The sequence below is a fragment of the Aspergillus ibericus genome, assembly GCF_003184845.1.
Source record: "Aspergillus ibericus CBS 121593 unplaced genomic scaffold BO80scaffold_42, whole genome shotgun sequence".
NCBI classification, from domain to species: domain Eukaryota; kingdom Fungi; phylum Ascomycota; class Eurotiomycetes; order Eurotiales; family Aspergillaceae; genus Aspergillus; species Aspergillus ibericus.
The window spans coordinates 281317-306138 of NW_020292140.1; the positions used below are offsets into that span (position 1 = coordinate 281317).

A 24822-nucleotide genomic window follows, 5' to 3' on the forward strand; every position below is an offset into this window, starting at 1 on the left:
AGGTCCCAACCCGATGGCCTTGGGGATTGGGGATTGGGATCATTGGGGGTGCCCATGCCCAGTTCGTATGTATCTATCCAGATCCAGGGTTGACCCTCCTCTGGTTGCGGTGATGGGGATCACAAAAGACACCGCATTCACCGATGTATAACTCGCCCTACTGGGTTTAGCAGAGTCACGACTACTCCATATACTAGTATTGTTCTTCAATACAAGTTCCGTACTTTGTCGCAGGGTGGGACTCCGGAAACAGACCGGTAATATTACCAATGTTATGACCAAGTATAAAATACCATCAGACCCACGGGGGTACTCCGGATGTACTATTACGAAAGGGGAAATTAGAAAAAAAAATTAAAATCGAAGCCGAAAAAAAAAGAACGCGAAAATATTCCCATTTCCCAAGATTAATCACACAGCGACCGGGACCACGGATGGGGAGGAGGCGCGGCTAGGATCCCTCCTTGTACTTACCGCCATCCCCAGTACCTCTCCCTCGGTACGTACTCTCGTCGGACTTTTCTGTGGCCACCGTCGAATTCCCATTTCTGCCTCTTTTCCCCTTGTACCGTTACCAGCTCATACCGGACGGCGCTCCCACTCGCATCCCCCCCAAATCTCCACTGACCCGTCCGTTAACTATCTTCCCTTTTCCTCTTTCTTCGTCCGCTCCACCAGCCATACTAAGGTTCTCCTCCCCCATATTCCCGGTCGATTTTTTCCCTTCCCTCTTTTCCCTCTTCGCTCATTCCTCTCGCCCGTCAACCTCAATCCTCTCCCGTACACCCACCTCGTTCCCCGAACCGGCCGTCTCTACATACTTCGCGCCATACGCCTGACCTTCGTTCAATCTCATCCTCCCCGACCGTTCGTCGCTTTCGGTCGTTTTTCTCTTGGATAGGTAATATCGGAAGGGTGAAGGACCTAACTACGTGACCGACATCGACCAATCGACCTTCCGCGGCTCGTTTGTGTTGCGCCACACGACATCCTCTCTGGCACACCAATTGTTAAACTCGACACCTGCTGCACTCAACGGGCAGCTTGGGCGCCATTTTCGATTCAATCGACCTTCTGCAGCACGGTGCAGAATCCTGACTTGGAGGTGTCGCTCTCAGTAACACCAAAGGATCGAAGAGGCCTATCTCGCAACATTTCGCGCCGCACGACCACGCTCGGGGGAGACGGCGACCCCGAAACTACACCTTTACGAGGGACAGAATTGCTTGGGGAGCTTCCAGATTTTCGAAATTGTGGCGTCGTTACAATGGCTTCGCGTTTTTCTCACCCCGTCCTGACAGTGGACACAGCCAAGATCCACAAGGTTGACACAGCCAATGCGCAGAGTCTCCATGGGATGTGGATGGGTAAGTGCATCGTGGCTGTTGCGGATATCAGTCGCGTCTGGTGGCTGACATTGAATCTCCGGAATAGTGTTTTCGAAATGTGCCGACTACATGGAGGAAGGCCGCCGCCTGGAAAACCTGAGCTGGAGACTATGGACACGTGAGACCTTCTGTGTGGAGCCTGAGACCTCCAACGATGCATCGGCCTTGCCACTTCTCCGTTCCGAAGCTGGGGATTTGCCCGAACTTTCCGCTAGCGTTGAATCGGCGGCGTCGGAGCAGGCAGAGCGCATTGAACACCACATCAAGCGTCCGAGATGCTTGGACTACAAGCCGGCGGTGGTCCGTGAGGATTCACTATCCAGCCTCGCCCGTGGAAAGGAGAAGCACATCACGTCTCTTGGTCTAGAACGGATGGTGCTCAACATTAAAGAGAAGAAGCAGCTCGAACCGCTCTCCTCCGTCATGGAGACAGTCGACGCCCCTATCGTCGATATCACGCCACGTCCCTCCACCCCTTCTCCCGCCACTCCTCCATCTGTCTCTACTGCAAGGCGGACGCCATCCCCGCCTCCATTTCCCCTGAGCCAGCAACCGAATCAATCGACTGAGTCTTGCTCGACCACCGCGCCCGAGGGCAATGATAGCGACAACAACGGCAATAGCACCGGTTCCGATACTAGCGTTTCTTCTTCCGGCATCCTTCCTGGCCGATGCGAACTGATCAAGTCGCCAAGCATTGTCCGCGGGTTTTCCCCCTCTGTCATCTCGTCTTCCTATCGGTCGCAGCCGCGACTGGCCGCCGAGCCTGGACCGGCCAAATCGACTGCACAGCTCAAACCCTCCCCCTTCAAGAAGAAGGGCGGCATGTTCACTCTCGGAGGCTCATCTGGTGATGACGACGAAAGCTCCTTCGAGGATCGCATGGCCATGCAAGGGCCGCACCGCAGTTCTCTTTCGGATGAATTGAGCAAGCCTTCCGCCAGCAACCAGAACCTCAGGAAGAAGGTGGCCTCGTTCAGGGACCATGATGAGGTGATTAAGCCTATTCGCGAGGGCATGATCGATAATGAGGATGCCGTTGAGACAGAAGATGAAGTTTCCGAGAGTGCCATCGAAGATTCGGACTCCGATTGGGAGGACTCGATCACGGAGAGTGGCCGATCCAGCGTGGAGGAGAAGGAGCTCTTCCAGCGTGTGGATTCCCGGCCCAACCTCGTCTCGCGACGCTCTCTTCTTACTATGATGATGCATCAGCCCACGAAGATGGGTCACCCATCCCGGTCTAGTCCCGCCCTCCAGCGCTCGCGCCTCACGTCGCCCAATGGTCCCTCGATCCCTGCATCCCCCCCTGAGGATGATGACGAGAACCTGACGATGCGCGGCCCCGATGTCCCTCGCTCAAAGCCGATTATCATGAAGCCCACCCCGCAGTCTGTCGCTCACTCCCCACGGACGACTCGCCGCAACATGCTGGCTACGGAGCTGACGGAGTCTCTCCGACGCCACTTGTTGTGGGAGCGTCAACAAAAGAGTGCGACCGCCAATGCCTTCCTCAAGCGCAGACATACCGCGCATGATATGGCCAATCTGCAGGAATACCCTGGACCGAAGGGCCAGAAGGGCCAGCCATCCGGGCAGGCCGGTGGTGCTACTACCAAGGCTACGAGTCAGGGCAAGGACAAGACGGGTTCCTGGAACCACTACACCGACTTTGGGCCTTGGGAATACCACGTGAAGGGGTGGTAGAAGCCCAGCCCTTGTCTTTTCTCCTCCTCTTCTCATTATCTGCGTCAAAGCATGTCCTCTCATCCGGATGGGTAATGTTTATTGACCATGATACCCGATCGTCGATTGGCTATTTCCTTGGTTTTGTTTTTCCCCTTCCAAAACATGTAAAGACCGCCGATTGATTATCATCCTTGTGACACGTACAATCACGACTGCATTGCATATTGGCGCACCTAGGGATCATCATATGGCTGTTATTTCCGACCTAATTTCGATTTCGGGTCATTGTTTTGTTTCTTTTCTCATCTTTCCTACCCCATCTTCAACATTGCATTTGTGTGGCGGTCTGCTGTCATTATATACGAGCCACGGGAGGGACCAAGCCTCTTTTACACCATTAATTCCGTTGTACAGATGATTTCTTTGCACTTGTCTGGGGAGGCATGGGTGACACGGGCACATTTGGGCAGGGGCTTTTTGTTGACTCTTGTTGGATTGTTCCTCCGGGTGGACATAGTACCAAAAGAGACGGGGAGGGCGGACCGCCTGCGTTTGATGATTTTGGAGCGGCCGAAAACATTGCAAACTTGCATCTTGGGAACAGCCAGTTTAGCTCTTCTTGATACCAGATACCACTTATTCGCGGTCCTTCACCTGTATGCTACTGTGAGATGGTGATGTTTCTATTCTCTTTCCGTGTTTGGACTCTTGCTATATATTACCCCCAAAAGAATATTGCATTATATAAATGAAGACACCGTTTTGGATAGGACCGGAAGTTCTGCCTTGATCGAACCAGTGGTGACGCGATGCAGCAAGAGAGGGACGGCGCTCATCCCGGCCGAGCCTGGCTGGGGGCGCACTGACACGTAACAGTCTAACAGAGCAGGGAAGAGAAGGGGGGCAGAGCCACCGGTCCAGCTTCCCTTCGACCAGCCCGGGCGCGAGTACCTGTTGCGATCTAGAATCTCGCACTGATCCCATTCACATGCACCCTCGATATTGGCCTCCCTCCATCGGAGGTTTCGATCGGGGACAACAAAGAAGGGAACTCCATCACATTGGAGCAGTTTGGAGCAGTCTCCAGCTTCAAAAGGTAGAGGAACTTCCTCCTTCCAATCAGTCTCGAGTCCACCGCAGCGTCGGTCCCCCACCCCCCTTCCCCCCTGTCCTACCTGGCCAACAATTGATGAAGTGTCCTGCCAGTTAACTTCAGGTATGACGGGGACAGAGCCGACCGAACCGGTCGGATTACCCAGGGTCGCATCTGGTTCACATCATGCCTGGGTCAACAATGCCAGATAACATCATCGCCCGCGATATCGCGCTGTCCACGCGATCTAGCTCCAGCCCATGCAGATCAGGATGGTGACTCCAAAGTATATCGGTCGCTACACCTGGAGATGGTCGGCTTTGCGTCAGAGACTTGATGATGCAGCGCGTCACGCTCGATGAATCGCTTAGTCAGGATGTCTTTGGCAACTGTCACTGTCAACTGTCGCTGTCTGCGGTCTGGTTGTCATGTGGTGGGCGTGTCCGTTTAAGCATAATGATCCGAGAGTGGATGTCATCCACGGTCTGGGGTACCAAAGCGATGCTGGCAATCCGTGCGACCTGGCTTCATCCTTCGGTGTACTGCGGAAGATATCCCCAGGGATCAGCTCGCATCAGCTTTGCCGGGGTGCAAAACTGTCGTCTTCCACAGCTTCGCCTGCCTGTTCTAGACTCCCGTGAAGAGGATGCAAGCTGGCCGTATCTCGGGGGGGGGTCGCCCAGTCCCGTTGGAAATACGCAGGTCATCTGCACCCACCTTGCAGATGTGCTGGAGCTGGGGTTCGAAGTCTATCTACCTATCTAGGGTTTCCGGATTGTGATCTGTCGATTGAGGGGTGTGAGCTGTCCTCTGGTGGCGGAAGGATACATCAGAGCTACATATGCCGGCGGGATAGCAGACTAATCCCCGTATAAAGTTCGGTATAAGATGGATGCATTGGCCCTGGTCTCGTGCGCACTGACATCTTGATTGCTTCAACCCCCATGACGTAACCGGCTACTCCAGAAAACCGGAGAAGATGTTGCATTCGACCCCCGAATCCTCGGAACGCTGTGATCCGTTCAGTCTCGACCGCGGCATGCTTGAATTGTTTAGCGGAGGACTAGTCTTAGTACTGAGAGCCGGGCACATGGTGACCCCCATTGTCGCAACCTAATTAAACCTGCGAAAAGCCAAGCAGCACAAGGATCTATGGGCGAAAGGTAAAAGAGGAAAAACAAAACACGCAAAAACCCTCCTCCTGATTTGCTCCACAATTTCTCCCTGAATCTCCCGAGGACTGCACCAATGACAAGAACTGAGTCAAGGGCAAACTCTGACGTCCGACTCTGCCCGAAAACGTGGAGCAGCAGCCCGTGGTTCTCCCAAACACCCAGACCAGGGCGGTGGATCCAACCCCGACACCAGCGCAGGCGGCTGAGGGGAACTTGGCCCGAAAGAGTTTACTGCCCCTGCAGAAAGTCGGGGTGAGCGAGAGGTTTTGTCAGCTGCGTCCCCTCCTCCTTCTGTCATCTCAGCAGAACCGGTCTGTTTGGCGGGTCCCGTGGGTCGGCCTGGAGATCGGGCAGCCAAGTGATTCGTAGACGCCGGACCCCAGTGAACCTCACCGGTACTGTGAGGTGTTATACCGTGACACGGTATCTCCATGACAGGGCCCTGGGTGTTCGATTCGGGAAGGTTGTATTCAATCGGTCCAGTCCGTCTATCTCCTCTCTCCAATCTTGTTTCTGCCGCTGTTTGGATGCTGGAAGTGGAGCGATTCCTCCCAGACTGCATCACCTCGACCTCTAGACCTCATTGATTACGTTCGTTCATTCATTCCTCCCCGCCAACCCTACCTGCAGTAGGCCCTGAATCTCACTGCAATCCAGGCAAGATGGTGACCGCCGCCGACCGCCGACCGCCGACCGGCCCGGTTCCCCAATGCAGCTCGGCATGCCGAAGCATCATTTCATACACCATTAGCCACGCTGCAGACCGCAGCAAGTGGGTAAGTACATCGGAACAACCTTGTTTAGAGAGCAGTAGACCTCTATTTGCTTGTTTATTTTCCGAGAAAATTCTTCTCCTTCTCTCACCGTTCTTGTGCCCCATCGAAGGCACCTACGTGTTCACTTCCCATCCACCCATACACCCACTGCCAAAGTGTAAAGCAGTGATCTAGACTCAGCACTTGCAGCAACGTCTAGAACAATGCTGTGTTAGCAGCTAGTAAGTATGGAGTAACTTTTTGCCACTTCATTTCCATCACGTGGCGGAAAGTCTGTTTCAGCCTAGCTATACACAATACGGAGGCGGAGGCTGAGATGCAGCCCGATTGATCGGGGAAATCCCGAACTTCACTTGCCCGGCAGGCAGCCTCGGACTTCTCACTACCAGGCTACCAGGCTACCAGCCACTGACCGGGGTCGGGTCGGATTCGGGTCCAAGCGTAGAGACACTACGTAATGATCGATATACTCAAGCTGTGTACAGAGAAGTGTGTACAGTATTCTCTGCACAGAATGTGGATCGTATCAGTAATATTGTATGTCTTACAAATAAAGCATTTGTCTGATTCAAAGTTAGCCAGATGAAGTAAACTAGGAATGTGTAATACCGGGCCCCAGTTCACATCTGGAGATCGATACAGACTACTCCATACGGAGTAGGATATCAGTCACATGAAACTACCCTACGTACCCTGTATCAGCCACTTTCCTCACCATCATCACTGCCATCAAACCCAACGGCAACCACACCACACCACAACCACATGGAAAGCAAAGGCAAAATCAGCATGTCACATGCCACGTTATGCCACGCCATCCCAAACCCAACAAAGTGTGGTAAGTGGTAAGTTAGTAACTGGAATGGATAATCTTCGGCCCTACCCACGTTTCCGTTCAAATTCACCCGTGACGCCGACCGAACCCAACCCAAACCAACCAACCAAACCAAATCAAACCTTCGAGAAGTGTTCTAGAAAAGGTAAAGTCCGGGCTACCCGGGCTACCTTCCCACCCTACCCTACCAAGCTAAACCTTCATATTCAGATTTCATTGGTTTGAGGAAAGAGCGGTACGAGAGCGAGAGCATAAATATACTTTACCGTCGGGTTTATGCGGCGTATTGGTGATTACATACATATCTTACGGGGTGGTTTTTGGGGGTGGTTTTGTGTGCGTATTGGATTGGTTGGGGTTGGCGGGGATGTAATTTGGCTGTACTCCGTGGTCGGTATTTAAATTAGCTTGTTTGGGATTGTACACGGACGTCGATTAATTAGTATTACTAGATAGTACTCCGTAGGCTAGTAGCAGATTTTTGTTCTGGTTGGACCAATCCGGGGGGGTTCTGGTAGGGGTGTTTTACCTATGAGGTATAGAGTGGGATTTGAGATGGATGGAGATTGGTGCCCGATGCGATGCGATGTGTAGGATTTGGAGGATTTAGTGTGTGCTCGCTGCTGAGTAGGTCGGTCGGCCGGTCGGTCCAGATGGGTCTGTGATCGGCCATCCTTTGATTACATAGTTGTTCACCTGACCTGAGTCGACATCTATGCCTTTGTGCATTGTGTAGACCGCTTCGAATTCGGTTAGCTTGTGTTTAGTGGCTGGTGGCTGCATGAGCTCATCTTCATTTGTTACTTCGGTTACGGTGCTTAACACTAACAGGCTTATATTAAATTGATCAAACTCGCTCAGTAGAGGCTTGCAGGCTTAGCCATCGTCATAAGGGTTCTGTTCTAAAGATATCATCAAGTATAGCAACAGGCCGCGTCGCGAGGCAGACACCAATCCTACTTCATCAGACCGTTTAACGTCAGTACGGTCCGGAGGACTCCTCTCCGATTGAGTTCATGCTATGCGTAGAACCCCGCTAGAGGCAACATGGAATCGTCCATCGAAGGTCGCCCGAACCCGCGCTAGTTGTATCTGCCTTGCCCGACACGGCTAGTGTGTATCTTTGCGCGGCCAGATTCCGTCGGATGCGGGATTATCTGCGCGCTATTCCGCAGGATGGAGGCAACGGCGGGTGCAGCATTAATGGTTGGTGTTAGGGCTTCCTGAATCCCTGGGTCGCTTGGTTGAACTGGTATAATTGAGTGTTTATTGGCTATGGATGATTGTTGGATGGGAACTGCTGCTGATGGCCGGGGTTGTATGGACGGAGTAATCACGGGAAAACGATCCTTTCGGGTCTAGTCCGCTAGCTAGGAGTCACATGATGGTGAGGACTTTTCGCGTGCGGCGTACCTCGATCGAGAGCTCTCCCGACCAATCAAGGGTCTTCTGGTTGCCTCAGCTTGTCGGACCATCCTCGATGCTTTACATCCTGAAAGTCAAATATTGCTTGATCTGCTCCAATACGACCAGCTGTAGATCAACCGTGCCCGAGTTTAGTCCAGATCAACATCTGTACCTCGAAGTTGGTAATGTACAGCTACTACAGAGTACTAATTGCACATAGCAGTGCCGTGCTATTCAGCCGAGCTGGCTGTATCACGGTATCACCCAAATTAGGTCAACTCGCGCTCCTGAATATTCTCGTCAGTGGGTCCAGTTACATTCCTCCGGGCTCAACTTACTCGATTCGTCCCTAATTGCAAAAGCCACCTGCGAATCAGACCACGCAAAGCCCTGTGCGCTTACTTAGTGAGAAGGAGGCGCGGGGAGGGGCTAGTCACGACGGATGATTTGGCGGGGAAGTTGGGGACTCTTCCTTAGTAGTGAGGCTTTTTTCTCCCTTCCCGGTAATACTTTATCCCCTTTGGTCCCGGTGGCACAGACAAATGTACGCCCGGCTCGGGTTGGAGTCATGGCTGGCCTGAAGAATCAGGAATCCGATAGGGAGGGGGTAAATTAATGTCACGGGCCAGGGTGGCACAAGTGCCGTGAGGCCTCACTGCCAATCGCGATCGGGATGTCCCTCTGCGGGGTTAGTGGTATTGCCGGGTTTCGAAGAGGTTTGGTTCGGTATCGATGGCCTCGTTTACGTACAAAGGTACTTGTGTTGTACCCCTCGCTTGCTGACGGGCTGGACCCCTTTTGCCCTGCCCGGCCGGCCTGCCTGCCTGCCTGCCCTATGGCTTTACCAGGCGGGAAATTCAATCCTCATGTTGCTGACGGTTCTCCAGGCTGATGGAGTGTTGCACCTGGCTATCATTTGTTTCATGGCCAATGTCCACCATAAACAGGATATCCACGCCTATCATTTCCCGGGGTATAATCATATTGCATATGCAAGCCGGAGGACCCGACGTCGACTGCGGCGTGCAACCGATGTTTCCGTCAATGGGGAAATTATCCTGCCTGATCTGGAATCATCATAGCATCATCTGTGGCTCCCATCTCCGCTTAAGTTCATGGCGGACATATATCGCTGGTCAGATCCAGTCAATGAGAATCACTGAAAGTATCGGTGTGATCGATTAAGTTTGACTCTTCTTCCTGAAGGGGGACAGCCACCAAGCTGCGTGGTCTCGGTCTGTTAGGCAAAACTCTACCGGAAGACTGATATTGGGTCCTTCCATACAATGCTGGGAAGTCCGACTTGGTACTTTAGGTAATGGTTTCACCTACTGGCATCGTCCTTATCGTGAAACCGGTGTTCGGTCTGATTGGGGCCGTCTCTGTCTGCGTAGGTTGCCGTGTACTCCGGGTATAGTTGACCGTGAAGAATATCCGCGGACATGCTCGCAAATGAGCCCCCGGAAAACGGGGCGAGAAAAAGCAAAGAGAAGCACTGGCATGTTAAGGCCAACGTCAGACGTTGCAGCCAGACATCACACAGGTCTCCCGTCAACGACAGGCGATAGTGCAGCAGCAGCTTCTGACAGATCCACCGGTCGATGTGCCCCAGATTCTCCCCGCGATGCCCGATGATCATCATCTGCCAGTCTCATACGAAGGATGGCTCTCGAACTCCGTATCCAGCAGCTGCGATAGAAGGCAGCAGAATGCCGCATCACGTGGTCACATGGCGGCGTGCCTCGCTGCAACAGTCAGCATCATTTGTACGCCCCGCGGCCAGAGCAACGAAACCTCCTCCTCCTATCCGTGGTCGCCTGCAAACCGGTTCAGGTACTTTCTTCGCTCCCATGTCTGCAGGTGCTAAACCGGCCCTGTCTCTTGCGTTGTCCCTCCAGCACCGGTTGGCCAGGACCTGGCGACTGTCGATCGCCGGGTCACCAGATCTCTGCGTTGGCAATGCGATCACATTCGGGTGTACCCTTGCTCCTGGAATCCCGGAATTACGCGCTGACAAGTCATCACTCAGTGGTTCTTTAATATTGCTTAGCGATTTTCCCGCCGATCTATACGATAATATCCCCGCCCCCTCCTGCCAGATTTTTCTCCTCTCACGCGTGATCCAGACACAGCAGGATACCTTGTCCCCGATGCCCCCGGTCACTGGATTCTGATCCTGGGAGGTGATGATGATGATGCCCTTTGCCGTCGTGTTCGACGATGAGGTCAGCTTTCACACCCTCCGACCCAATCCGTCATGAGCCTCCGTCCCTACGTTAGGTATACTACACTGCATATCCCGTTCTGGAGGCTTCCTCCGTGCTTCGTATTCCAGGTCCAGGCCTGTCGATCACCGGCTATCCCCCAGTCCGTGAGATTTATGTCATCATGATCTCGATTCCTTCTTCGTGCCTACTTTGTCCCCTCCCCTGGATCTGACACATCGGCCCGCAGCTTTTGATGGTCACACGCCCCATGTTATATCCTTATTTTGATATAGTTGGCTCTCACCCGCGGGTGGCGCTGAGTTGGCAGGCGCTCAGCCTCAAGCTCTGTTCTGGATGACCCAGGCCTCGGTCGCGTCTCGACATCATCCGCGGAACACTAGGTCAAATGCCTCTCGGTTTTGTGGCAAGATGATCTAGTCCCATTGTCATTGTTCTACCTATCGCTTGTCGACGCCACCGGGGGCCGTCTCATCTCGGGGCTTTCTTTCCATTGTGGTATTCGTATACGTGGTTTTTCTGGTACATGGGGCTGTATTGATGCTGGTGTCCGTCGTGGAAATTCTTCGTCGGATGGATTGATCAGTCTCACAGGTGAAACGAGAACACGATTACTATTGCTGTCGTTAGCTCTCACGTGTTTGTCTACCTCGGTTTCCTGCGATCACGGCTAGAGCTCGGATGGAACTTGATGCTGCCTAGTCGGCGCCATGTCTCATTGGCTAGTAAGTGAAGACTTAAATCATACAAACGCTCATTACAAGGTACATAGTTGTGAAAGACCCGAGACAAGGTGACCCCAAGGCGGGCTTCAGTTCAAAAACTCCTTGAAACTCTCCGGGAAGCGTCGCTCCCAGCCAACCACGGCCGGCTTCATGGGACAGGAGAAGAGAGTCGAGTAATCCGTTCCGGGCACTCCCTTCCTACCATCCACGTTGAACAGCTTCATGTGACGCACAATGGTCGCGATAATGACACCCAGGTTGACGTAGGCGAATTTCTCTCCGATGCAACGGTGGCGACCAGCGCCGAAGGGCAGATAGGGGCTAGCAGTGCCTTTAGACACACTGCCGTATCCGTAATCAACCATCTCGCCGTCATCCTCCTTGTCGGGCTGCTGGTTCTCCCAACGATGGGGATCCCACCGGGTTGCGTTGGGGAAGTACTCGTCACTGAGGGCGGTCACACCGGGGGAGGCGAGCAGCACATGGCTCTCGGGGATGATGTATGAGGTGCCGGGCACCGGCATTGGGTTTTTCACCTTGCGCATGATCGAATGGATGGATGAGTGCAGACGCAGCGTTTCCTTGATGACATTCTGAAGGAGTGGCAGCTTGTCAAGGTCCTCGTACTGGAGCGGTTCAAAGGCACCATTTTTATGGCTGAGGTTGGCCAGCTGTTCTTGGTACAGCTCCTCCAGCATCTGAGGCTCCGAGGCCAAGCGCAGCATGGTCCAGGAACTAATGGAGGAAGACGAGTGTTGTCCGGCCATCAACAGCGTGATCATCATGTGGGCGATCTCCTTGTCCGGAACCGGCTGTCCATTCTTGTACGTGCAGTGCATCAGGTTCCAGATCATGTCCGACTTTTCCTCATCCGGGTTCCGGCGCCTTTCCTTGATGATGTCGGTGTAGATCTCCCTCATCCGGGCATGAGCCGCATCGCGCTTCCGGTTGTGTGGCAACGGAGCCCACGGAAGCATGAAGTTGATCGGACTGAATCCTTTATCCAGGTCGTGATACAGCTCAGCGAACTCAGCGGTAAGCTTCTTGCGGACCTCCTCACCCTGCAACGCGCGACCCGCCGTATAAATTGTAATCTCCGCCATGGCACCGGGGACATCAACCACTCCACTCGTGCCTCTGAACCGTGGGGATTCGCGGAGGTAGTCGAGTGTTTCCTTTTCGATCAGCTGAACGTGCGATTCGAGAGCCGCCTGTGTAAGACCAAACTTGATAAACTTCTTTTGTTCCATCAGCTTGGAGTTGGGACAATCGTAGACCACGTCGGACCCGAACACCGGCGTGGTGAGTGGACTGTAGACCTCCTCCGCGTTCACGTCCTTGAGTTTGGCATTGAGGATGAACTCGTTTCCTTGGACACCCAGGTACACGGTGGTCTTTTTGCCCAGGAGCACAAACGTGAAGATGTCGCCGTACTGTTCACCAATCGTTAGCAACATGATCGTTCTCTCAGTGAACGACGACTGACTTTCTGTCTGCAAGAGAAGAAGAATGCATAGGGGTCCATTCCATAGCTAACGGTGTTACCCAGGAAGGGAATCCAGTGGAACACGACCGGAGGTTCTTTCTCGTTGCGAAAGAGCAATTGATGGGTGACGTTCAGGATGATCGCGACGAGGGCCGCTACGACAGCGTAGGTGCCTACGACAGCCAGAGACGCCATCTTGAACGCGACCGTAGCAGGAGACAGGACCAGCGATGAGAAAGATGTTGTGAAGGAAAAGTCACGACAAGGACAGCTTTCTGTTCATTATGGCCTCCAGTTACTGTAAACACCAGGGGTGCCTAGCCTATGAGGGACCGCACCCAGCACCTTACCCCTGTTGCTCACCTGCATCGTCCCACTATCATTGATGGCTACAGTCAAGGGTGTTCCTGAGCCGAGTCAGACCACTGGGAGATCTCTGGATAAAGCATCGAACCACGCAAGGCACCAGGTATTCGACTGAAGAACTGGCCACTCACGGGGGCCGCCGTGAGACTAGAACTGGCCGGGGCAATCGCTGCCATCGTATTGAATACGCTCGCCCGTCATTGGCCCACTCATGATTCCTTCTCACCAGCCCCTTTTGCCACTGGTCTGGGGCTGTGCTTGCATAACTCTGGCTTTCTCCAGTTTACTCCACAAGTCGAACAGTCAACTGGAGTCACTGAGTCAGGATGATGACTCATGGTGATGAGGTCGAGCATCTTCTCCAGCTTGACTCAGCGCCATGAAGTCACTGCCGCTTTGGGTCTAGTGGCCCGTGAGCTCCACCCGCCGCCGCAAATATACATCCGATCGCATCTGCTTCCATGTAGATAGTTCTCCAGCTTGTCCAGCGTCCTTTACCACTCCAGCTAAGGCATTTTAACATGAGCAACACACAAACAGGAAGCTCTGCCAGCGTTGGCCCTGCTGCCGGTCAGCGACCAGTGTCCAAGGCGGAAGCTTCGAACCCCCGAGAGTTCCAACTCAACCAGCTAAGACGACGCTTCCGTCTGACAGAAACCAGCAATGATGATGGAACCACATTGACTTTCGGAATGGCACCATCCGATCCTGACTTTCCCTTTGAGATGGATCAGCTTCAGTGCGTGCTGCATGTTCCCCGGACGTACCCTGCGCAAGGACGGCCGTCTATCAAAGTCACCAATCCTGAAATGGGCAGCGCGTTTCAGGAGAATGTGTCGAGGGGTTTCGATGATATTGTCGACAGCACGATTAGGAGTGGTGGTCGTGCCACTCTACTCAGTTGGATTAATAGTCTTGATCGACATCTGGAACGCTTGCTCACTACTACGGAACGGGGCCCTACATTGAAGTTTGTGCCCAACATGGGCAGTCAAGGGCAAGCCGAGCAGAAGCTAGCCCAGGATATGAGGGCTCTAGCTGTGTCCTCTGAAAACAAAAAAGCCCCAAGTCGGGAATCAACTGTCCAGCCTCCAGCTCCCGTTTACACCGCGGAGGAGAAGGCTCAGGCGGAGAAACGGAGAGTAGTCGAGACGAAGCAACTGGACGCTCGACTGGGGAGACTGCCTCTGTACCAAAAGTCCAGTGATGGGCTGTCCTTTGTGATCCCCATCCAGCCGGCTAAGATTGATCGTTTACCCGTTTCTGTTCGCTCTGTCAAGTCGGTGAAGCTCCTGGTGCCTCGTTTGTATCCTCTTGAACCAAGTGTGATACAATTGCAGGGTATTGATAGCCTTGAAGGTAGAGCTGTGGAAGCCGGCTTTTCGCAGTGGGTTGAAGGAAATAAGCAATTGAACCTGATGTCACAAGTCAACTACTTGACGAGCAATATGCATAATTTCGCCAAGACACCGCTGAAAGCCGCTGAGCCAGCTCCTGCACCTGCACCTGTGCTCCCTGCGAGTGTGCCCAGTGAGCCGGTATTCCAAGCGGAAGGAACACCGTTGGAGGATAAGCCACATGTTCATGTCGTACCGCGGCCCCCGGAGTGGACTGTGGGCGATAACAGCAGTGGCACTGATGACACGGATATCACTGCATCTGAGGATGAGCTGTCTGATGATGAGGAGGACGGCGGTGCCCCAGTCCCAGATCTTCCGGAGCCTACGACAACTGAGCGCGGAGTCGCTCTCTCGTTCCCTTTCTTGGAACTCTACGGGATTGAGCTTCTGGAACTCGTGGGTCTCTATATCACTGTCAAGTGCGACAGGTGCAAGGAATATCTCGATGTCAGAAACATTCCACAGATCAAGGACAAGAGCGATGAGCTGTCTCCCAAGATTGAGACGTGCAAGAAATGCGCGAATACCATGAGCCTTGGTAAGTGTCACATGCCGTGGTGGATTCTAAGTTACTGACTGACATGCTTAATAGGATTCCGTCGACAGCTTATGCACCCTAGCTCCACTCGGGCGGGTTATCTTGACCTGGATGGATGTACTGTCGTAGATCTTCTTCCTAGGTAAGTTGGCTATGACACGCTTCTATTCTATGCCTCTAGCCTATTGCTCAAAGATGCTAACAACCCTGTAGTAGCTTTATCCCGACGTGCGCGGAATGCTCCACGGCGTTTCCTGCACCTGGTGTCGTTGCCGTTCGAGGCGAGAGTGCCATGGCAAATTGTCGTCAATGTCACCGCAAGATGGGTATATCTAGCATTCCTCAGTCATAATCAGGATGCTGACAACACCAGTCCTGAAAATCCCCGAGGTCAAGTTCCTGAAAGTGGGATCCGCAGCATGTAAGTCGCCAGTTGACAGAGCTTGACAGATGCTGATGGCCATAGATTCCTCTCGCTTTCGTGCTCCTCCACGCAAGAAGGTAAATACACATACTATCACTTTGTTCGTCTCGCTAATTTGCATAGCCCAAGGAACTCCTCGGTATCGTTGCAGGTCAAGAACTGCCTCGTCGCGGCCGTTGTACACATTATGGCAAGAGTTATCGGTGGTTTCGATTCAGCTGCTGTGCAAAGGTCTTTCCTTGTGATAAGTATGAAATGATGATTCGATTTCTGAACGAATGCTAATATAGACAGATGCCACGACGCGGCTGAGGATCATCCCAACGAGCATGCAAACCGCATGATCTGGTATGTATTCCTATCCTAAACATGGTAACGCAACCTAACCTTCGCAGTGGCTTCTGCTCACGAGAGCAAATCTACCGCCCCGAGAACTGCGGAATATGCCGCGTAGTCCTCATTGGGAAAGCCGGAAGCGGCTTCTGGGAGGGTGGAAAGGGCACGAGGAATAGGGTGCTGATGAGTCGAAAGGGTATGCTGAATGCCTATCCACTTCTGCTGTTTATGTACTGACGATTGTTCAGATCCACGCAAATATAAGCGCCGCGGAGGAACAACACCAGGTGGTGCTAGTTCGAAAAAATGAGATACTATATATAATGAAACTGATCATTCCCGCGCGGAATCATCTACATTGATTGCTTGAAGTGTAAATGCCCAAAAGTAGGCGTGTCATCAACGATAAACGATTATCAACTTCTGCAGCAATCCCAACCCCCCAATCCCAGCTAAGCGATCAATACATATCATATCCCCATCACCCCGAATACGTACCAGAAGCTGTAGAGCACAACCAGAACCAAACAAACCTACCATCAAAACGAACCGCCCCAACTCTGCAACAACACATCTCTTGATCACCAAAGAGCAACCCACTCAACACAACTCAAAGACCCCTCTCAATTAAGCAAATATTAATAATTTAGGTAATGACCAGAAATCTGTAAGTGAAAAAAAAAAGAAAGAAAGAAAGAAAGCAAAAAAGAAAAGAGAAGTTATTCCCGAAAGGAATGGATGGTAAGCTCCGATAGGGGGAATCGAACCCCCGGCTGCCGTGTGAGAGACGGCGATGTTAGCCACTACACCATATCGGATTACTTGTTATTCAGGTGGTTTATTTGTGTATATGTACGGGCGTAAAACTCAATAAGATTAACTTATCTCAGATATACATAGTTGATGATTCAGAGGATGTTGAATAGTTAGTTATGGATTTACTATAAAGGTAATCAAATAATATGAACTGCCACACATCTGCCACATTGTACTTTCCGCATCCGGCTAGCTACTCGCCCCTCTTCTGTGTCGCTACTCCGTACATCGATAGTAAAAGCTGCAGCTAGCGTGAGTGCGGTATGTTGATATATTGACCAGGATTTTGGGGCACTACCAATGAGCTTGCATTGGTTTATTTTCCTGTCTCCTGTTGCCTACGTGTGCAGCAGTGAGGTCTGGCTTGCCTGTGATTGCGTGACTGGACAGGCAGCGGCCCAAAATCTGGACGGTGTTGTCATGACCACCTTTCTATCAGTACACAGAATCCATTGTTGAGAGAATCCAGTGTTGCAGTTCCGCCAAGCTAAGCCTACTCTACATTTAGAGACATGCCTCTGGATTTGAGCAGGTTGTAGATTGTACGGAGTACACCTTCGATTAACCTACATAGTCCATCCAACTTGAAATCCGTTTCAACATATGTCATGCTACCTTGTTTACTTTTACCCCATCCGAATGCTCTTCCTGTATCTCCTATCTATAAGTCAACATCAAGCCCATCCCCCACTGGGCGCACTGCGCTAGACCAGACTAGGGTATAGACGCTGTGTAGGTACTATCTACTAGGTATCCAGCCCGACCGGACTCCGACTCAGATCCCACCTTCCACCGCACTCATGGCTCGCTCCAAGACAACGTAAGTCCTCTCCTAAAAGACCACCTCCTAGCCAAGTAGGGTCGACCCGCATTTACTCCCCTCCATCCGAGCCCAGCTCATGGGGATCCCAGACTCGACGAGCAGCGATACATTCCACGCCTGGGCCAACTTACCCGCTCGTATCTCCCGGGAGCAATTCGCCCACGAACTCAGGACCAACTACGACGGGATTTTTCAAAACTTGTAACCCCGCTGCCAGGCGCCGAACAACTTCTCTCAAACCCTCCGTCGGGCCCGTAGTGCCGTCCGGGTGACGGCATCGCGCTAGCACTAGCATCCAGCACGAAAAACGCCCAGCTATACGCTGAAGATCTCACGCCCGGAAACGAACCGTCTACTGAGCGACTATTTCCCGCCTGAATGTCAGATCCTAGGCGATGATCCCCGATTGGGCCAGGGGAGGGGGAAAACCGGCGCCGGATATCTATGTGCTGGCGTTGCGGGCGGTGAATGATGCCATGGGGGAGGCTGGTGGGAGGGAGATTTTGCGCGAGGAATGTTTGGTGTTTGAGGATAGTGTGGTGGGGGTGGAGGCGGGGAGACGCGCCGGGATGAGGGTGGTTTGGGTGCCGCATGTTGATGTGGTGGGGGAGTATTGGGGGAGGGAGAGGTTTGATTATGCGAGGTATGGGATTGATGTGTCGTCTTGAAGCTGTTATTGGTGCAAGTTCATTATACTCGTAGATAGTAATGGATAGTTACAAATGTAGCGCGAGACTGGTGCTTGGGGTGGCAATGTAGTGATTAACATACAACATACTACCATGAATATCAAGCAAGCATTACGTGAAACCAACACAAGCAAGAGAACGTATCTGCCATTATCTCATCATGGGAATAACTGCTAACAATCAGATCCAGAACGAAAGACAATCATGTACGTGGCAACCAGGCCGTACACCGTCCCTTGAAACGAGAAGAATTGCCTTGCCATTAGATATTACACCAGGTTCCCACGCAGCGCCTGCTCCCTCTCCAGCGCCTCGAACAGTGATCGGAAGTTTCCAGCACCGAAGCCTTCAAAGTTGTGACGCTGGATGATTTCAATGAAGACGGTAGGACGGTCCATGAGATGCTATACCCATTAGCACCAGCATGAACACCATCCATTAGGACGAGGTGGAGGGAGTACATACCTTAGTAAACAACTGCAGGAGGTAGCCCCCCTCATCAAAATCAATCAAAATATCCAGACTCCGAATCGTCTCAAAGTCCTCCTGCAGAACCAGACCCGTCTTCTTGAGTCGGATCTTGACATCCTCGTAATACGTATCAGGGACTTTGATGAACTCGACACCGCGCGCCTTGAGGTTGGTGATATCCCGGATGATGTCGTCGGTGAGGAGGGCGATGTGCTGCACACCGGCGCCGTTGTAGAAGTCGACGTATTCTTCAATCTGGGACTTTTTCTTGCCGTGCGCGGGCTCGTTGATGGGCATTTTGACGATCTCGTTGGGAGAGGCCATCACGATGGATTTTAGAGCGGAGTATTCGCTATATTCCTGTTAGTTTGGTTGCCATGTAGTAGGGGGTGGTACCCACGTGCAGATCTGCTTATCGTCGACGGACCAGAAGCGGTGGAATCCGAGAGCTTTCTCGTAACTGCCACAGTTAGCAACATACATAATGAATCAGGATGGAGGGATCATACTATTGGCAGATCTTATCCATCTCATCCCAGTCCTGATTCCCCACACAATGATCAATCCGGTTGAGATGGACCCCAGGCAAGAAAGCCGTAATGGGATCCTCCTCCCCACTCTCATATCGATACCCGGGCAAAAACACCCCCTGATATGACTTCCGTTCCAGGAGGGTGTGTGTCGTTTCTCCGTACGTCTGGATCGTAGCGACACGCACATACCCGTCCTTATCTTCGAGGTTCCGCGGCGCAGATACTACCTTGGCGCCGTTGGCCACGGCCGCTTGATATACGGCGTCGACGGAGTCGACTTCGAAAGAGACATCCTTGACGCCGTCACCGTGCTGTTCTAGGTGCGAGTGTATCTCGCGGAGAGATTCTTGCTCCTCGGGGGTGAAGCGGTCTGCTTGGTCTAGGGAGCGGAGCGGAGAGGTCAGGATGAAGGTGATGTCGCCGTTGCGGACGACGTGAGAGCAGGTAGCGCGACTGCCGGTCTCCAGACCCTTATAGGCGATACGTTTGAAGCCCATGCGGGTGACATAATATGAGGCGGCTTGTTTGGCATTGCCAACGTACCAGTGGACGTGGTCGTAGCCCTTGTAGCTGGAGACGTCGGAAGGGAGCTGCTGGGGGGAGGAGGGAGCGGAGATTGCGCTGGGAGCCATGATGGTCTCTGTGATGAATGCAGTGAAGAAGGCTTTCTATCAGTGGGTATAATGTTGTATGAAGTAAAAGCAAGTATCATGATCTATCAAGATGATTCCAGAGGAAGATCCCAGCATCTTATAAGCCGAATGGGACAGGCCTCCTGACAGCTTATCGGGACTCCCTGCCTGGCATTCCTTGGATTCCCATGAATCATAATTCTATTCTTTGGCAATCCGAATGGCGCGTGGATATTGCAGGAAGCGAGGATACCAAAACTGCCCGTCGGGATGGCCGCGGCTGACCCCGGATACCTGCGGCAACGGCCGGGTATTTCCCGCGCCGAGGGATAGCCGGCCCCGTTTACATCACAAGAACACGAGACGCATGCACGGATTGCCATAATCCCTGGATATCGGTCTATAAGATCGGTCTGATAAGCAATGTTCCACATGGCTGCTGTTTGGTAGTTGGAATCAAGTCCCTAAATACGACGACGCCCCGACATCCTACCACTCACCAAGACCTGCTGCATCTCTTTCTCCGAAACCGAGGAAAATGACATCCATCCAATCCACCAAACCGAACCTCACCTCCAACGACTCGGCCGTCCTTCAGGCCCTCTTCGACGCCGAATCCTCCCCTTCCAACGCCATCACCATCAACGCCGCCCTCCCGGCCTATCCATCCCACCTCAATATCTCCCCTGAACTCCTCCAGACACTCCAATCCCGCGAAATCGCCATCATCCGCACTCTCCAATCTGAAGCCACTTCCCTCGCAGCTATCCAACAAGCAATCCAAGACCTCGACGCCCTTATTGCCGAATACCCAACCTACCCGTCTGCATACGTTAACCGTGCCCAGACTCTCCGGTTACTCATCGATTCCACACCCCTACCTCCCTCAGAACAGAATAAAGAGAAAGAAGAGGAGGATGATAAGCTCTTCACCCCGCAAAACACCGAACACGCGTCCAGGTTACTAGCCGATCTAGGACAAGCGATTGCACTAGCGACGCCGCAGTCACCCGCAGATCCGGTGTCGACGGTGCAGGCGCGCTTGTTAGCCGATGCGCATACGCACCGGGGATATTTGTTACTGAAAGCAGCGAGAGTGAAGAAGGAGAGTAGTGAGGAGGAAAGGACAGGGGGCCCGGATCGGTTACGGGGGCTGGAACCCGGGCAGTTGGAGGATATGGCGAGTCGGGATTTCTTCTTTGGAGGGCGGTATGGGAATAAGGTTGCGCAGCAGTTGGCAGTGCAGACGAATCCGTTTGCAAAGATGTGTGGGGCGATTGTGAAGGAGGCGATGAGGAAGGAGATGGTGGGGGATCAGGTGGTACAATTCTAAAGTTTTGTTTAGGGTTTGTTTTGGAGCATAGCTTTAGAGTTCTGTGGCTTTGGTGGGTTCAAGTTTCATACCCAAAGAATAGAGACGTTGGAATTGGAATTATGGTGGATTTGAAACTACGCTAGTATTAGGGGATTTTGTTCGTTACTTCATAATCTGACCCTACTGGTCAGCCTGTCTGATGTCCACCGATTTCTTCGGGTTCTTGAAATGCCTCTGCAAGGGCTGCCAACTGTGTGCGTTGTACTCCTCTTGCACCTTCTTGCAGGTCTTCAGACCCCATTCGGACACTCCGACCATGAGGCAGCTAGACCAGGAGTTAGTGCACGTAGATTGAAAATCCACACCGGATGCTTTACCTCTCGAACATAAAGGCCATGCTCCCCTCGCCAACCTTCTGCGGCTTCAGCTCGGCATTGCTGGCGCCCTCAAAGGCATCCTTGTCCGGCCCGTGGGCACTCATGACATTGTGCAGACTGGCGCCCGCTGGCTGGAACCCTCCGCCAGTCTTGGCATCATAACCACCGCAGATCAGTCCCATGAATTCCGACATGGTGTTGCGGTGATACCATGGCGGTCGGAACGTTTTCTCCGCCACCAGCCAACGGGGCGGGAAGATGACAAAATCGGCAATCGCTGTGCCGGTGTGGTCGGACGGGCCAGTGAGGACAGTGAAGATGGACGGATCGGGGTGGTCGAAGGAAATCGAGCCGACCGTGTTGAAGCGACCTAAATCGTACTTGTAGGGGTAGTAGTTCCCGTGCCAGGCAACAATGTCGAAGGGAGTATGACTCTGGCGTGCTGAGAAGAGGGTGTTGTTGAATTTGCTGTACAAGCGATATTCTGACGGCTCTTCCTCGTCGTCAAAGGAAGCCACCGGGGCTTGGAAGTCTCGTATGTTGGCCAGGCAGTTGGATCCAATCGGGCCCAGTTCAGGAAGCTGATAGTGGCCCTGGTAAAGCTCACAGATGTATCCCCTCACGGGTCCTGCAGGAAGAGTCACACGGTATCTGAAGACTTTAGCATGGTTTCGATGCGCAGAAAGGCCATATCATCTTACCTCACACCACGAGGAATCACACAGATCTCGTTCGGGCGAACCAGGAGTCGTCCCAGCTCGGTCTGGATGTCCAGCACACCGTGCTGGGGCACGATCAAGAAATCACCATCAGCCGAGTAGAAGGCTTCCTTTCCCATGTCCTTTCCCGCCGCGTAGAGAAGGATTCCCAGGCCGTGTTTAAGGGTGGGATCCCCGGAACCGGCAATGAGGTGAAGACCGTGAACCCAGTCAACGGTCTCATCCAGGTCGAATGGGTCCCAGCGCAGCTGGTTAGGAATGTGGTGAAGCTTCTGGGTTTCAGTTGTCATATGAGTGTGGTAGGAGTCACCATCCTCGGCCACGAAATTCTCATGGGCGGCTGCGGGGAGGATCCTGTACACCCAGGTTTGCCGATTTTCATGTCGAGGAGCGGTGAATGCAGTTCCCGAAAGCTTCTCGGCGTAGAGTCCATATGGTGCCTTCTGTGGTGAGTTCTGTCCTACAGGAAGAGCCCCCTCGATAGCTTCAGTCCTGGGAGGCTCGGTCAGTCTTTACGGTTGATAGACTCAGGGGCATCTCGACTCACTCATGGTAAGAGTCAAAGCCAGTTTGGTAGGAGTATGGATCGGCGTGCTTGAAATCGGTCACAGGCATGATGGGTAGTGTCTAGCGCGTCAAGTCTCGATGGCGGTAAGCAGACAGCTTCAGAGCTAGGAAGGTTTATAAGAATCCGGCAATGCAACCTTGCCCAGTGAGTCTGGTGCCTTCGCCGGCCCCGCGGGATTTGGTGTTCCTGGAAGGCTGGAACCGGGCGATCTGCGGGGGGCGCGGAATTGGGGCCGGCGGGGAAGAGCTCTGCCAGCGCCGGCCGGCTATCACCGGGCGCGGACCTCATTCCGCTGCTCTCCTCTTCACCTCCGGAATTGCCTCGAGAGCTACGGCTCGAGGCTACAGCGGGGTATGTTTTTAACGTCGGCATCGCAGTTCTTTCGGAGTTGGACAAGCCAGACAACCTTCTCTTTTCTTTCAAATCCCCACTCTTAACCGCATCCTCCTCCACCATGACTTCCTGGCTGCAGATCCCCAAGAACTCGCCGTTCTCGCTGGCAAACATCCCATTCGGAATCATCTCCTCGGCCAAGGTCCCATCGCGCGTCGCTGCTATTGCGATCGGTGACTATGCACTGAATTTGAACGCTTTTGCCTCGTCGGGGGGTTTCTCTCAGCTGCCCGCGATCCAGCCCCATCTCGGCGTGTTCAGCCAACCCACCCTGAACGCCTTTGCAGCTCTGGGCCGGCCAGTTCACCGGCAAGTCCGCGAATACATCCAGTCGATTCTCCGTGCAGACACCCCGTTTCCTCAAGTCCTCAAAGACAATGAACCCCTTCAGAAGGAAGCCCTTCTGCCGCTATCGGAGGTGACCAACCACCTTCCCATGCAAATCGGAGACTATACCGACTTCTATGCCGGTCTCAACCACGCCTACAACCTGGGTGTCCTGCTCCGCGGCCCAGACAATGCTCTGCAGCCCAACTACAAGCACCTGCCGGTCGCATACCACGGGCGCGCCTCGTCCATCGTGGTCTCGGGCACGCCCATCCATCGTCCAAACGGCCAGGTCCTGGCCAACCCGACGGCGACCCCGAAGGTCCCTACTTTCTCTCCCTGCAAGAGGCTCGACATTGAACTGGAGCTGGCTGCTTTTGTCAGCACGCCCAACGACATGGGCAAGCCCGTCCCTGTCAACGAGGCTGAAGACCACATTTTCGGACTGGTGCTCATGAACGACTGGTCCGCTCGTGATATCCAAGCCTGGGAATACGTTCCCCTGGGACCTTTTAACGCCAAGAACTTTGCGACCACCATCACTCCTTGGGTGGTCCTCGTTGATGCCCTGGAACCTTTCCGAGTCCCCAGTCTGGACCCCGAGAACCGGGAGAATCTCCTTCCTTACTTGCGCGAGAAGCGCACCGACGGTGTCTTTGACATTCCCCTTGAATTCGAGATCACCAATGCAGGCGGCCAGCCTACCACGGTCTCTCGCAGCAATGCCAAGAACCTCTTGTTCTCCTTCCCCCAGATGCTGGCCCACCACACCATCACAGGTTGCAACCTGAGGCCGGGCGACCTGCTCGGCAGTGGAACCATCTCGGGCACGGAACCCCAGACCCAGGGCAGCATGTTCGAGCAGACCAGGGGAAAGGAGCCTCTCAAGCTGGCGGACGGTTCTGAGCGAGTATTCCTCGAGGATGGCGACACTGTGGTGCTTCGCGGCAAGGCGGGCACCGAGGGGAACTATGTGGGATTCGGCGACTGCAGTGCCACCATTTTGCCCGCTCTGAAGCTGGAATTCTGATGCCACCAATAGCACTGTCATACCAACTTATGCATGTGATTAATCATGAAATTGATCCAATATCCTTCCTTGGAAGCCTTGAACAAGAAGCGTAGCATAGCCACAACCACAACAAGTACCAGTACCAATATCAAACACACCATACATCAAGTCAGTAGTGTGTAGCATATACCCACACAATCACCCATCCCCATCCAACACACCACACCACCACCACCAACCCAACCCAACCCAACATACAAAACTTAACTCACTGCCCACCCCCC

The 24822-nt window shown here is 53.2% G+C and overlaps 10 protein-coding genes and 1 non-coding gene across 11 annotated transcripts; 7 read left to right on the forward strand and 4 right to left on the reverse strand.

Annotated features, from left to right (window-relative positions):
* Positions 1-1084: 1084 nt before the first annotated feature.
* BO80DRAFT_185972 (uncharacterized protein) lies at positions 1085-3293 on the forward strand. The gene is made up of 2 exons (XM_025714070.1): positions 1085-1367; positions 1435-3293. Exons 1-2 carry the CDS (start codon positions 1268-1270, stop codon positions 3093-3095), a joined length of 1761 nt encoding a protein of 586 aa, XP_025572095.1. The 5' UTR covers positions 1085-1267; the 3' UTR covers positions 3096-3293.
* On the forward strand, positions 3294-3786 carry BO80DRAFT_185987 (uncharacterized protein). Its single transcript, XM_025714071.1, has one exon. The coding sequence runs from the start codon at positions 3492-3494 to the stop codon at positions 3753-3755; it is 264 nt and encodes an 87-aa protein (XP_025572096.1). The 5' UTR covers positions 3294-3491; the 3' UTR covers positions 3756-3786.
* Positions 3787-8831: 5045 nt separating this feature from the next.
* Positions 8832-9636, forward strand: BO80DRAFT_428032 (uncharacterized protein). The gene is made up of 2 exons (XM_025720155.1): positions 8832-9117; positions 9251-9636. Exons 1-2 carry the CDS (start codon positions 9037-9039, stop codon positions 9443-9445), a joined length of 276 nt encoding a protein of 91 aa, XP_025572097.1. The 5' UTR covers positions 8832-9036; the 3' UTR covers positions 9446-9636.
* A 1763-nt stretch (positions 9637-11399) lies between these two features.
* Positions 11400-12994, reverse strand: BO80DRAFT_363420 (cytochrome P450; the record flags this gene model as incomplete). The annotated part of the gene is made up of 2 exons (XM_025716103.1): positions 11400-12746; positions 12800-12994. 2 exons carry the CDS (start codon positions 12992-12994, stop codon positions 11400-11402), a joined length of 1542 nt encoding a protein of 513 aa, XP_025572098.1.
* A 295-nt stretch (positions 12995-13289) lies between these two features.
* On the forward strand, positions 13290-16208 carry BO80DRAFT_428034 (uncharacterized protein). The gene is made up of 9 exons (XM_025720156.1): positions 13290-15103; positions 15158-15245; positions 15317-15429; positions 15477-15524; positions 15570-15604; positions 15651-15775; positions 15822-15875; positions 15923-16059; positions 16112-16208. The coding sequence occupies exons 1-9, from the start codon at positions 13687-13689 to the stop codon at positions 16171-16173; spliced, it is 2079 nt and encodes a 692-aa protein (XP_025572099.1). The 5' UTR covers positions 13290-13686; the 3' UTR covers positions 16174-16208.
* Positions 16209-16609: 401 nt separating this feature from the next.
* BO80DRAFT_t250 lies at positions 16610-16681 on the reverse strand. The gene has a single exon. It is a non-coding gene; the product is annotated as a tRNA-Glu (tRNA).
* A 798-nt stretch (positions 16682-17479) lies between these two features.
* BO80DRAFT_458003 (uncharacterized protein) lies at positions 17480-18170 on the forward strand (the record flags this gene model as incomplete). Its single annotated transcript, XM_025722258.1, has 4 exons — positions 17480-17499; positions 17539-17703; positions 17818-17956; positions 17988-18170. The coding sequence occupies 4 exons, from the start codon at positions 17480-17482 to the stop codon at positions 18168-18170; spliced, it is 507 nt and encodes a 168-aa protein (XP_025572100.1).
* On the reverse strand, positions 18165-20043 carry BO80DRAFT_428035 (4-hydroxyphenylpyruvate dioxygenase family protein). Its single transcript, XM_025720157.1, has 4 exons — positions 19172-20043; positions 19063-19122; positions 18657-19014; positions 18165-18595 (listed from the first exon to the last, which is right to left on the reverse strand). Exons 1-4 carry the CDS (start codon positions 19825-19827, stop codon positions 18461-18463), a joined length of 1209 nt encoding a protein of 402 aa, XP_025572101.1. The 5' UTR covers positions 19828-20043; the 3' UTR covers positions 18165-18460.
* Positions 20044-20238: 195 nt separating this feature from the next.
* Positions 20239-21398, forward strand: hmgX. Its single transcript, XM_025720158.1, has one exon. The coding sequence runs from the start codon at positions 20366-20368 to the stop codon at positions 21158-21160; it is 795 nt and encodes a 264-aa protein (XP_025572102.1). The 5' UTR covers positions 20239-20365; the 3' UTR covers positions 21161-21398.
* Positions 21323-22853, reverse strand: hmgA (putative homogentisate 1,2-dioxygenase (HmgA); the record flags this gene model as incomplete). The annotated part of the gene is made up of 4 exons (XM_025716088.1): positions 21323-21467; positions 21520-22170; positions 22221-22730; positions 22786-22853. 4 exons carry the CDS (start codon positions 22851-22853, stop codon positions 21323-21325), a joined length of 1374 nt encoding a protein of 457 aa, XP_025572103.1.
* Positions 22854-23153: 300 nt separating this feature from the next.
* Positions 23154-24645, forward strand: fahA (fumarylacetoacetate hydrolase FahA). Its single transcript, XM_025720159.1, has one exon. It carries the CDS (start codon positions 23261-23263, stop codon positions 24554-24556), a length of 1296 nt encoding a protein of 431 aa, XP_025572104.1. The 5' UTR covers positions 23154-23260; the 3' UTR covers positions 24557-24645.
* The last annotated feature ends 177 nt before the right edge of the window (positions 24646-24822 follow it).

Coding starts and splice junctions, on each gene's coding strand:
- BO80DRAFT_185972 (XM_025714070.1), top strand. CDS start 1,268: ATGGCTTCGCGTTTTTCTCACCCCGTCCTGACAGTGGACACAGCCAAG. Junction 1,368..1,434: donor TCTCCATGGGATGTGGATGG/GTAAGTGCATCG, acceptor TCTCCGGAATAG/TGTTTTCGAAATGTGCCGAC.
- hmgX (XM_025720158.1), top strand. CDS start 20,366: ATGACATCCATCCAATCCACCAAACCGAACCTCACCTCCAACGACTCG.
- BO80DRAFT_428034 (XM_025720156.1), top strand. CDS start 13,687: ATGAGCAACACACAAACAGGAAGCTCTGCCAGCGTTGGCCCTGCTGCC. Junction 15,246..15,316: donor GTCGTAGATCTTCTTCCTAG/GTAAGTTGGCTA, acceptor ACAACCCTGTAG/TAGCTTTATCCCGACGTGCG. Junction 15,776..15,821: donor AAGGTCTTTCCTTGTGATAA/GTATGAAATGAT, acceptor TAATATAGACAG/ATGCCACGACGCGGCTGAGG.
- fahA (XM_025720159.1), top strand. CDS start 23,261: ATGACTTCCTGGCTGCAGATCCCCAAGAACTCGCCGTTCTCGCTGGCA.
- BO80DRAFT_428035 (XM_025720157.1), bottom strand. CDS start 19,827: ATGGCTCCCAGCGCAATCTCCGCTCCCTCCTCCCCCCAGCAGCTCCCT. Junction 19,123..19,171: donor ATGGATAAGATCTGCCAATA/GTATGATCCCTC, acceptor TAACTGTGGCAG/TTACGAGAAAGCTCTCGGAT. Junction 19,015..19,062: donor GACGATAAGCAGATCTGCAC/GTGGGTACCACC, acceptor ACAGGAATATAG/CGAATACTCCGCTCTAAAAT.
- BO80DRAFT_185987 (XM_025714071.1), top strand. CDS start 3,492: ATGATTTCTTTGCACTTGTCTGGGGAGGCATGGGTGACACGGGCACAT.
- BO80DRAFT_428032 (XM_025720155.1), top strand. CDS start 9,037: ATGTCCCTCTGCGGGGTTAGTGGTATTGCCGGGTTTCGAAGAGGTTTG. Junction 9,118..9,250: donor GGCCTCGTTTACGTACAAAG/GTACTTGTGTTG, acceptor ACGGTTCTCCAG/GCTGATGGAGTGTTGCACCT.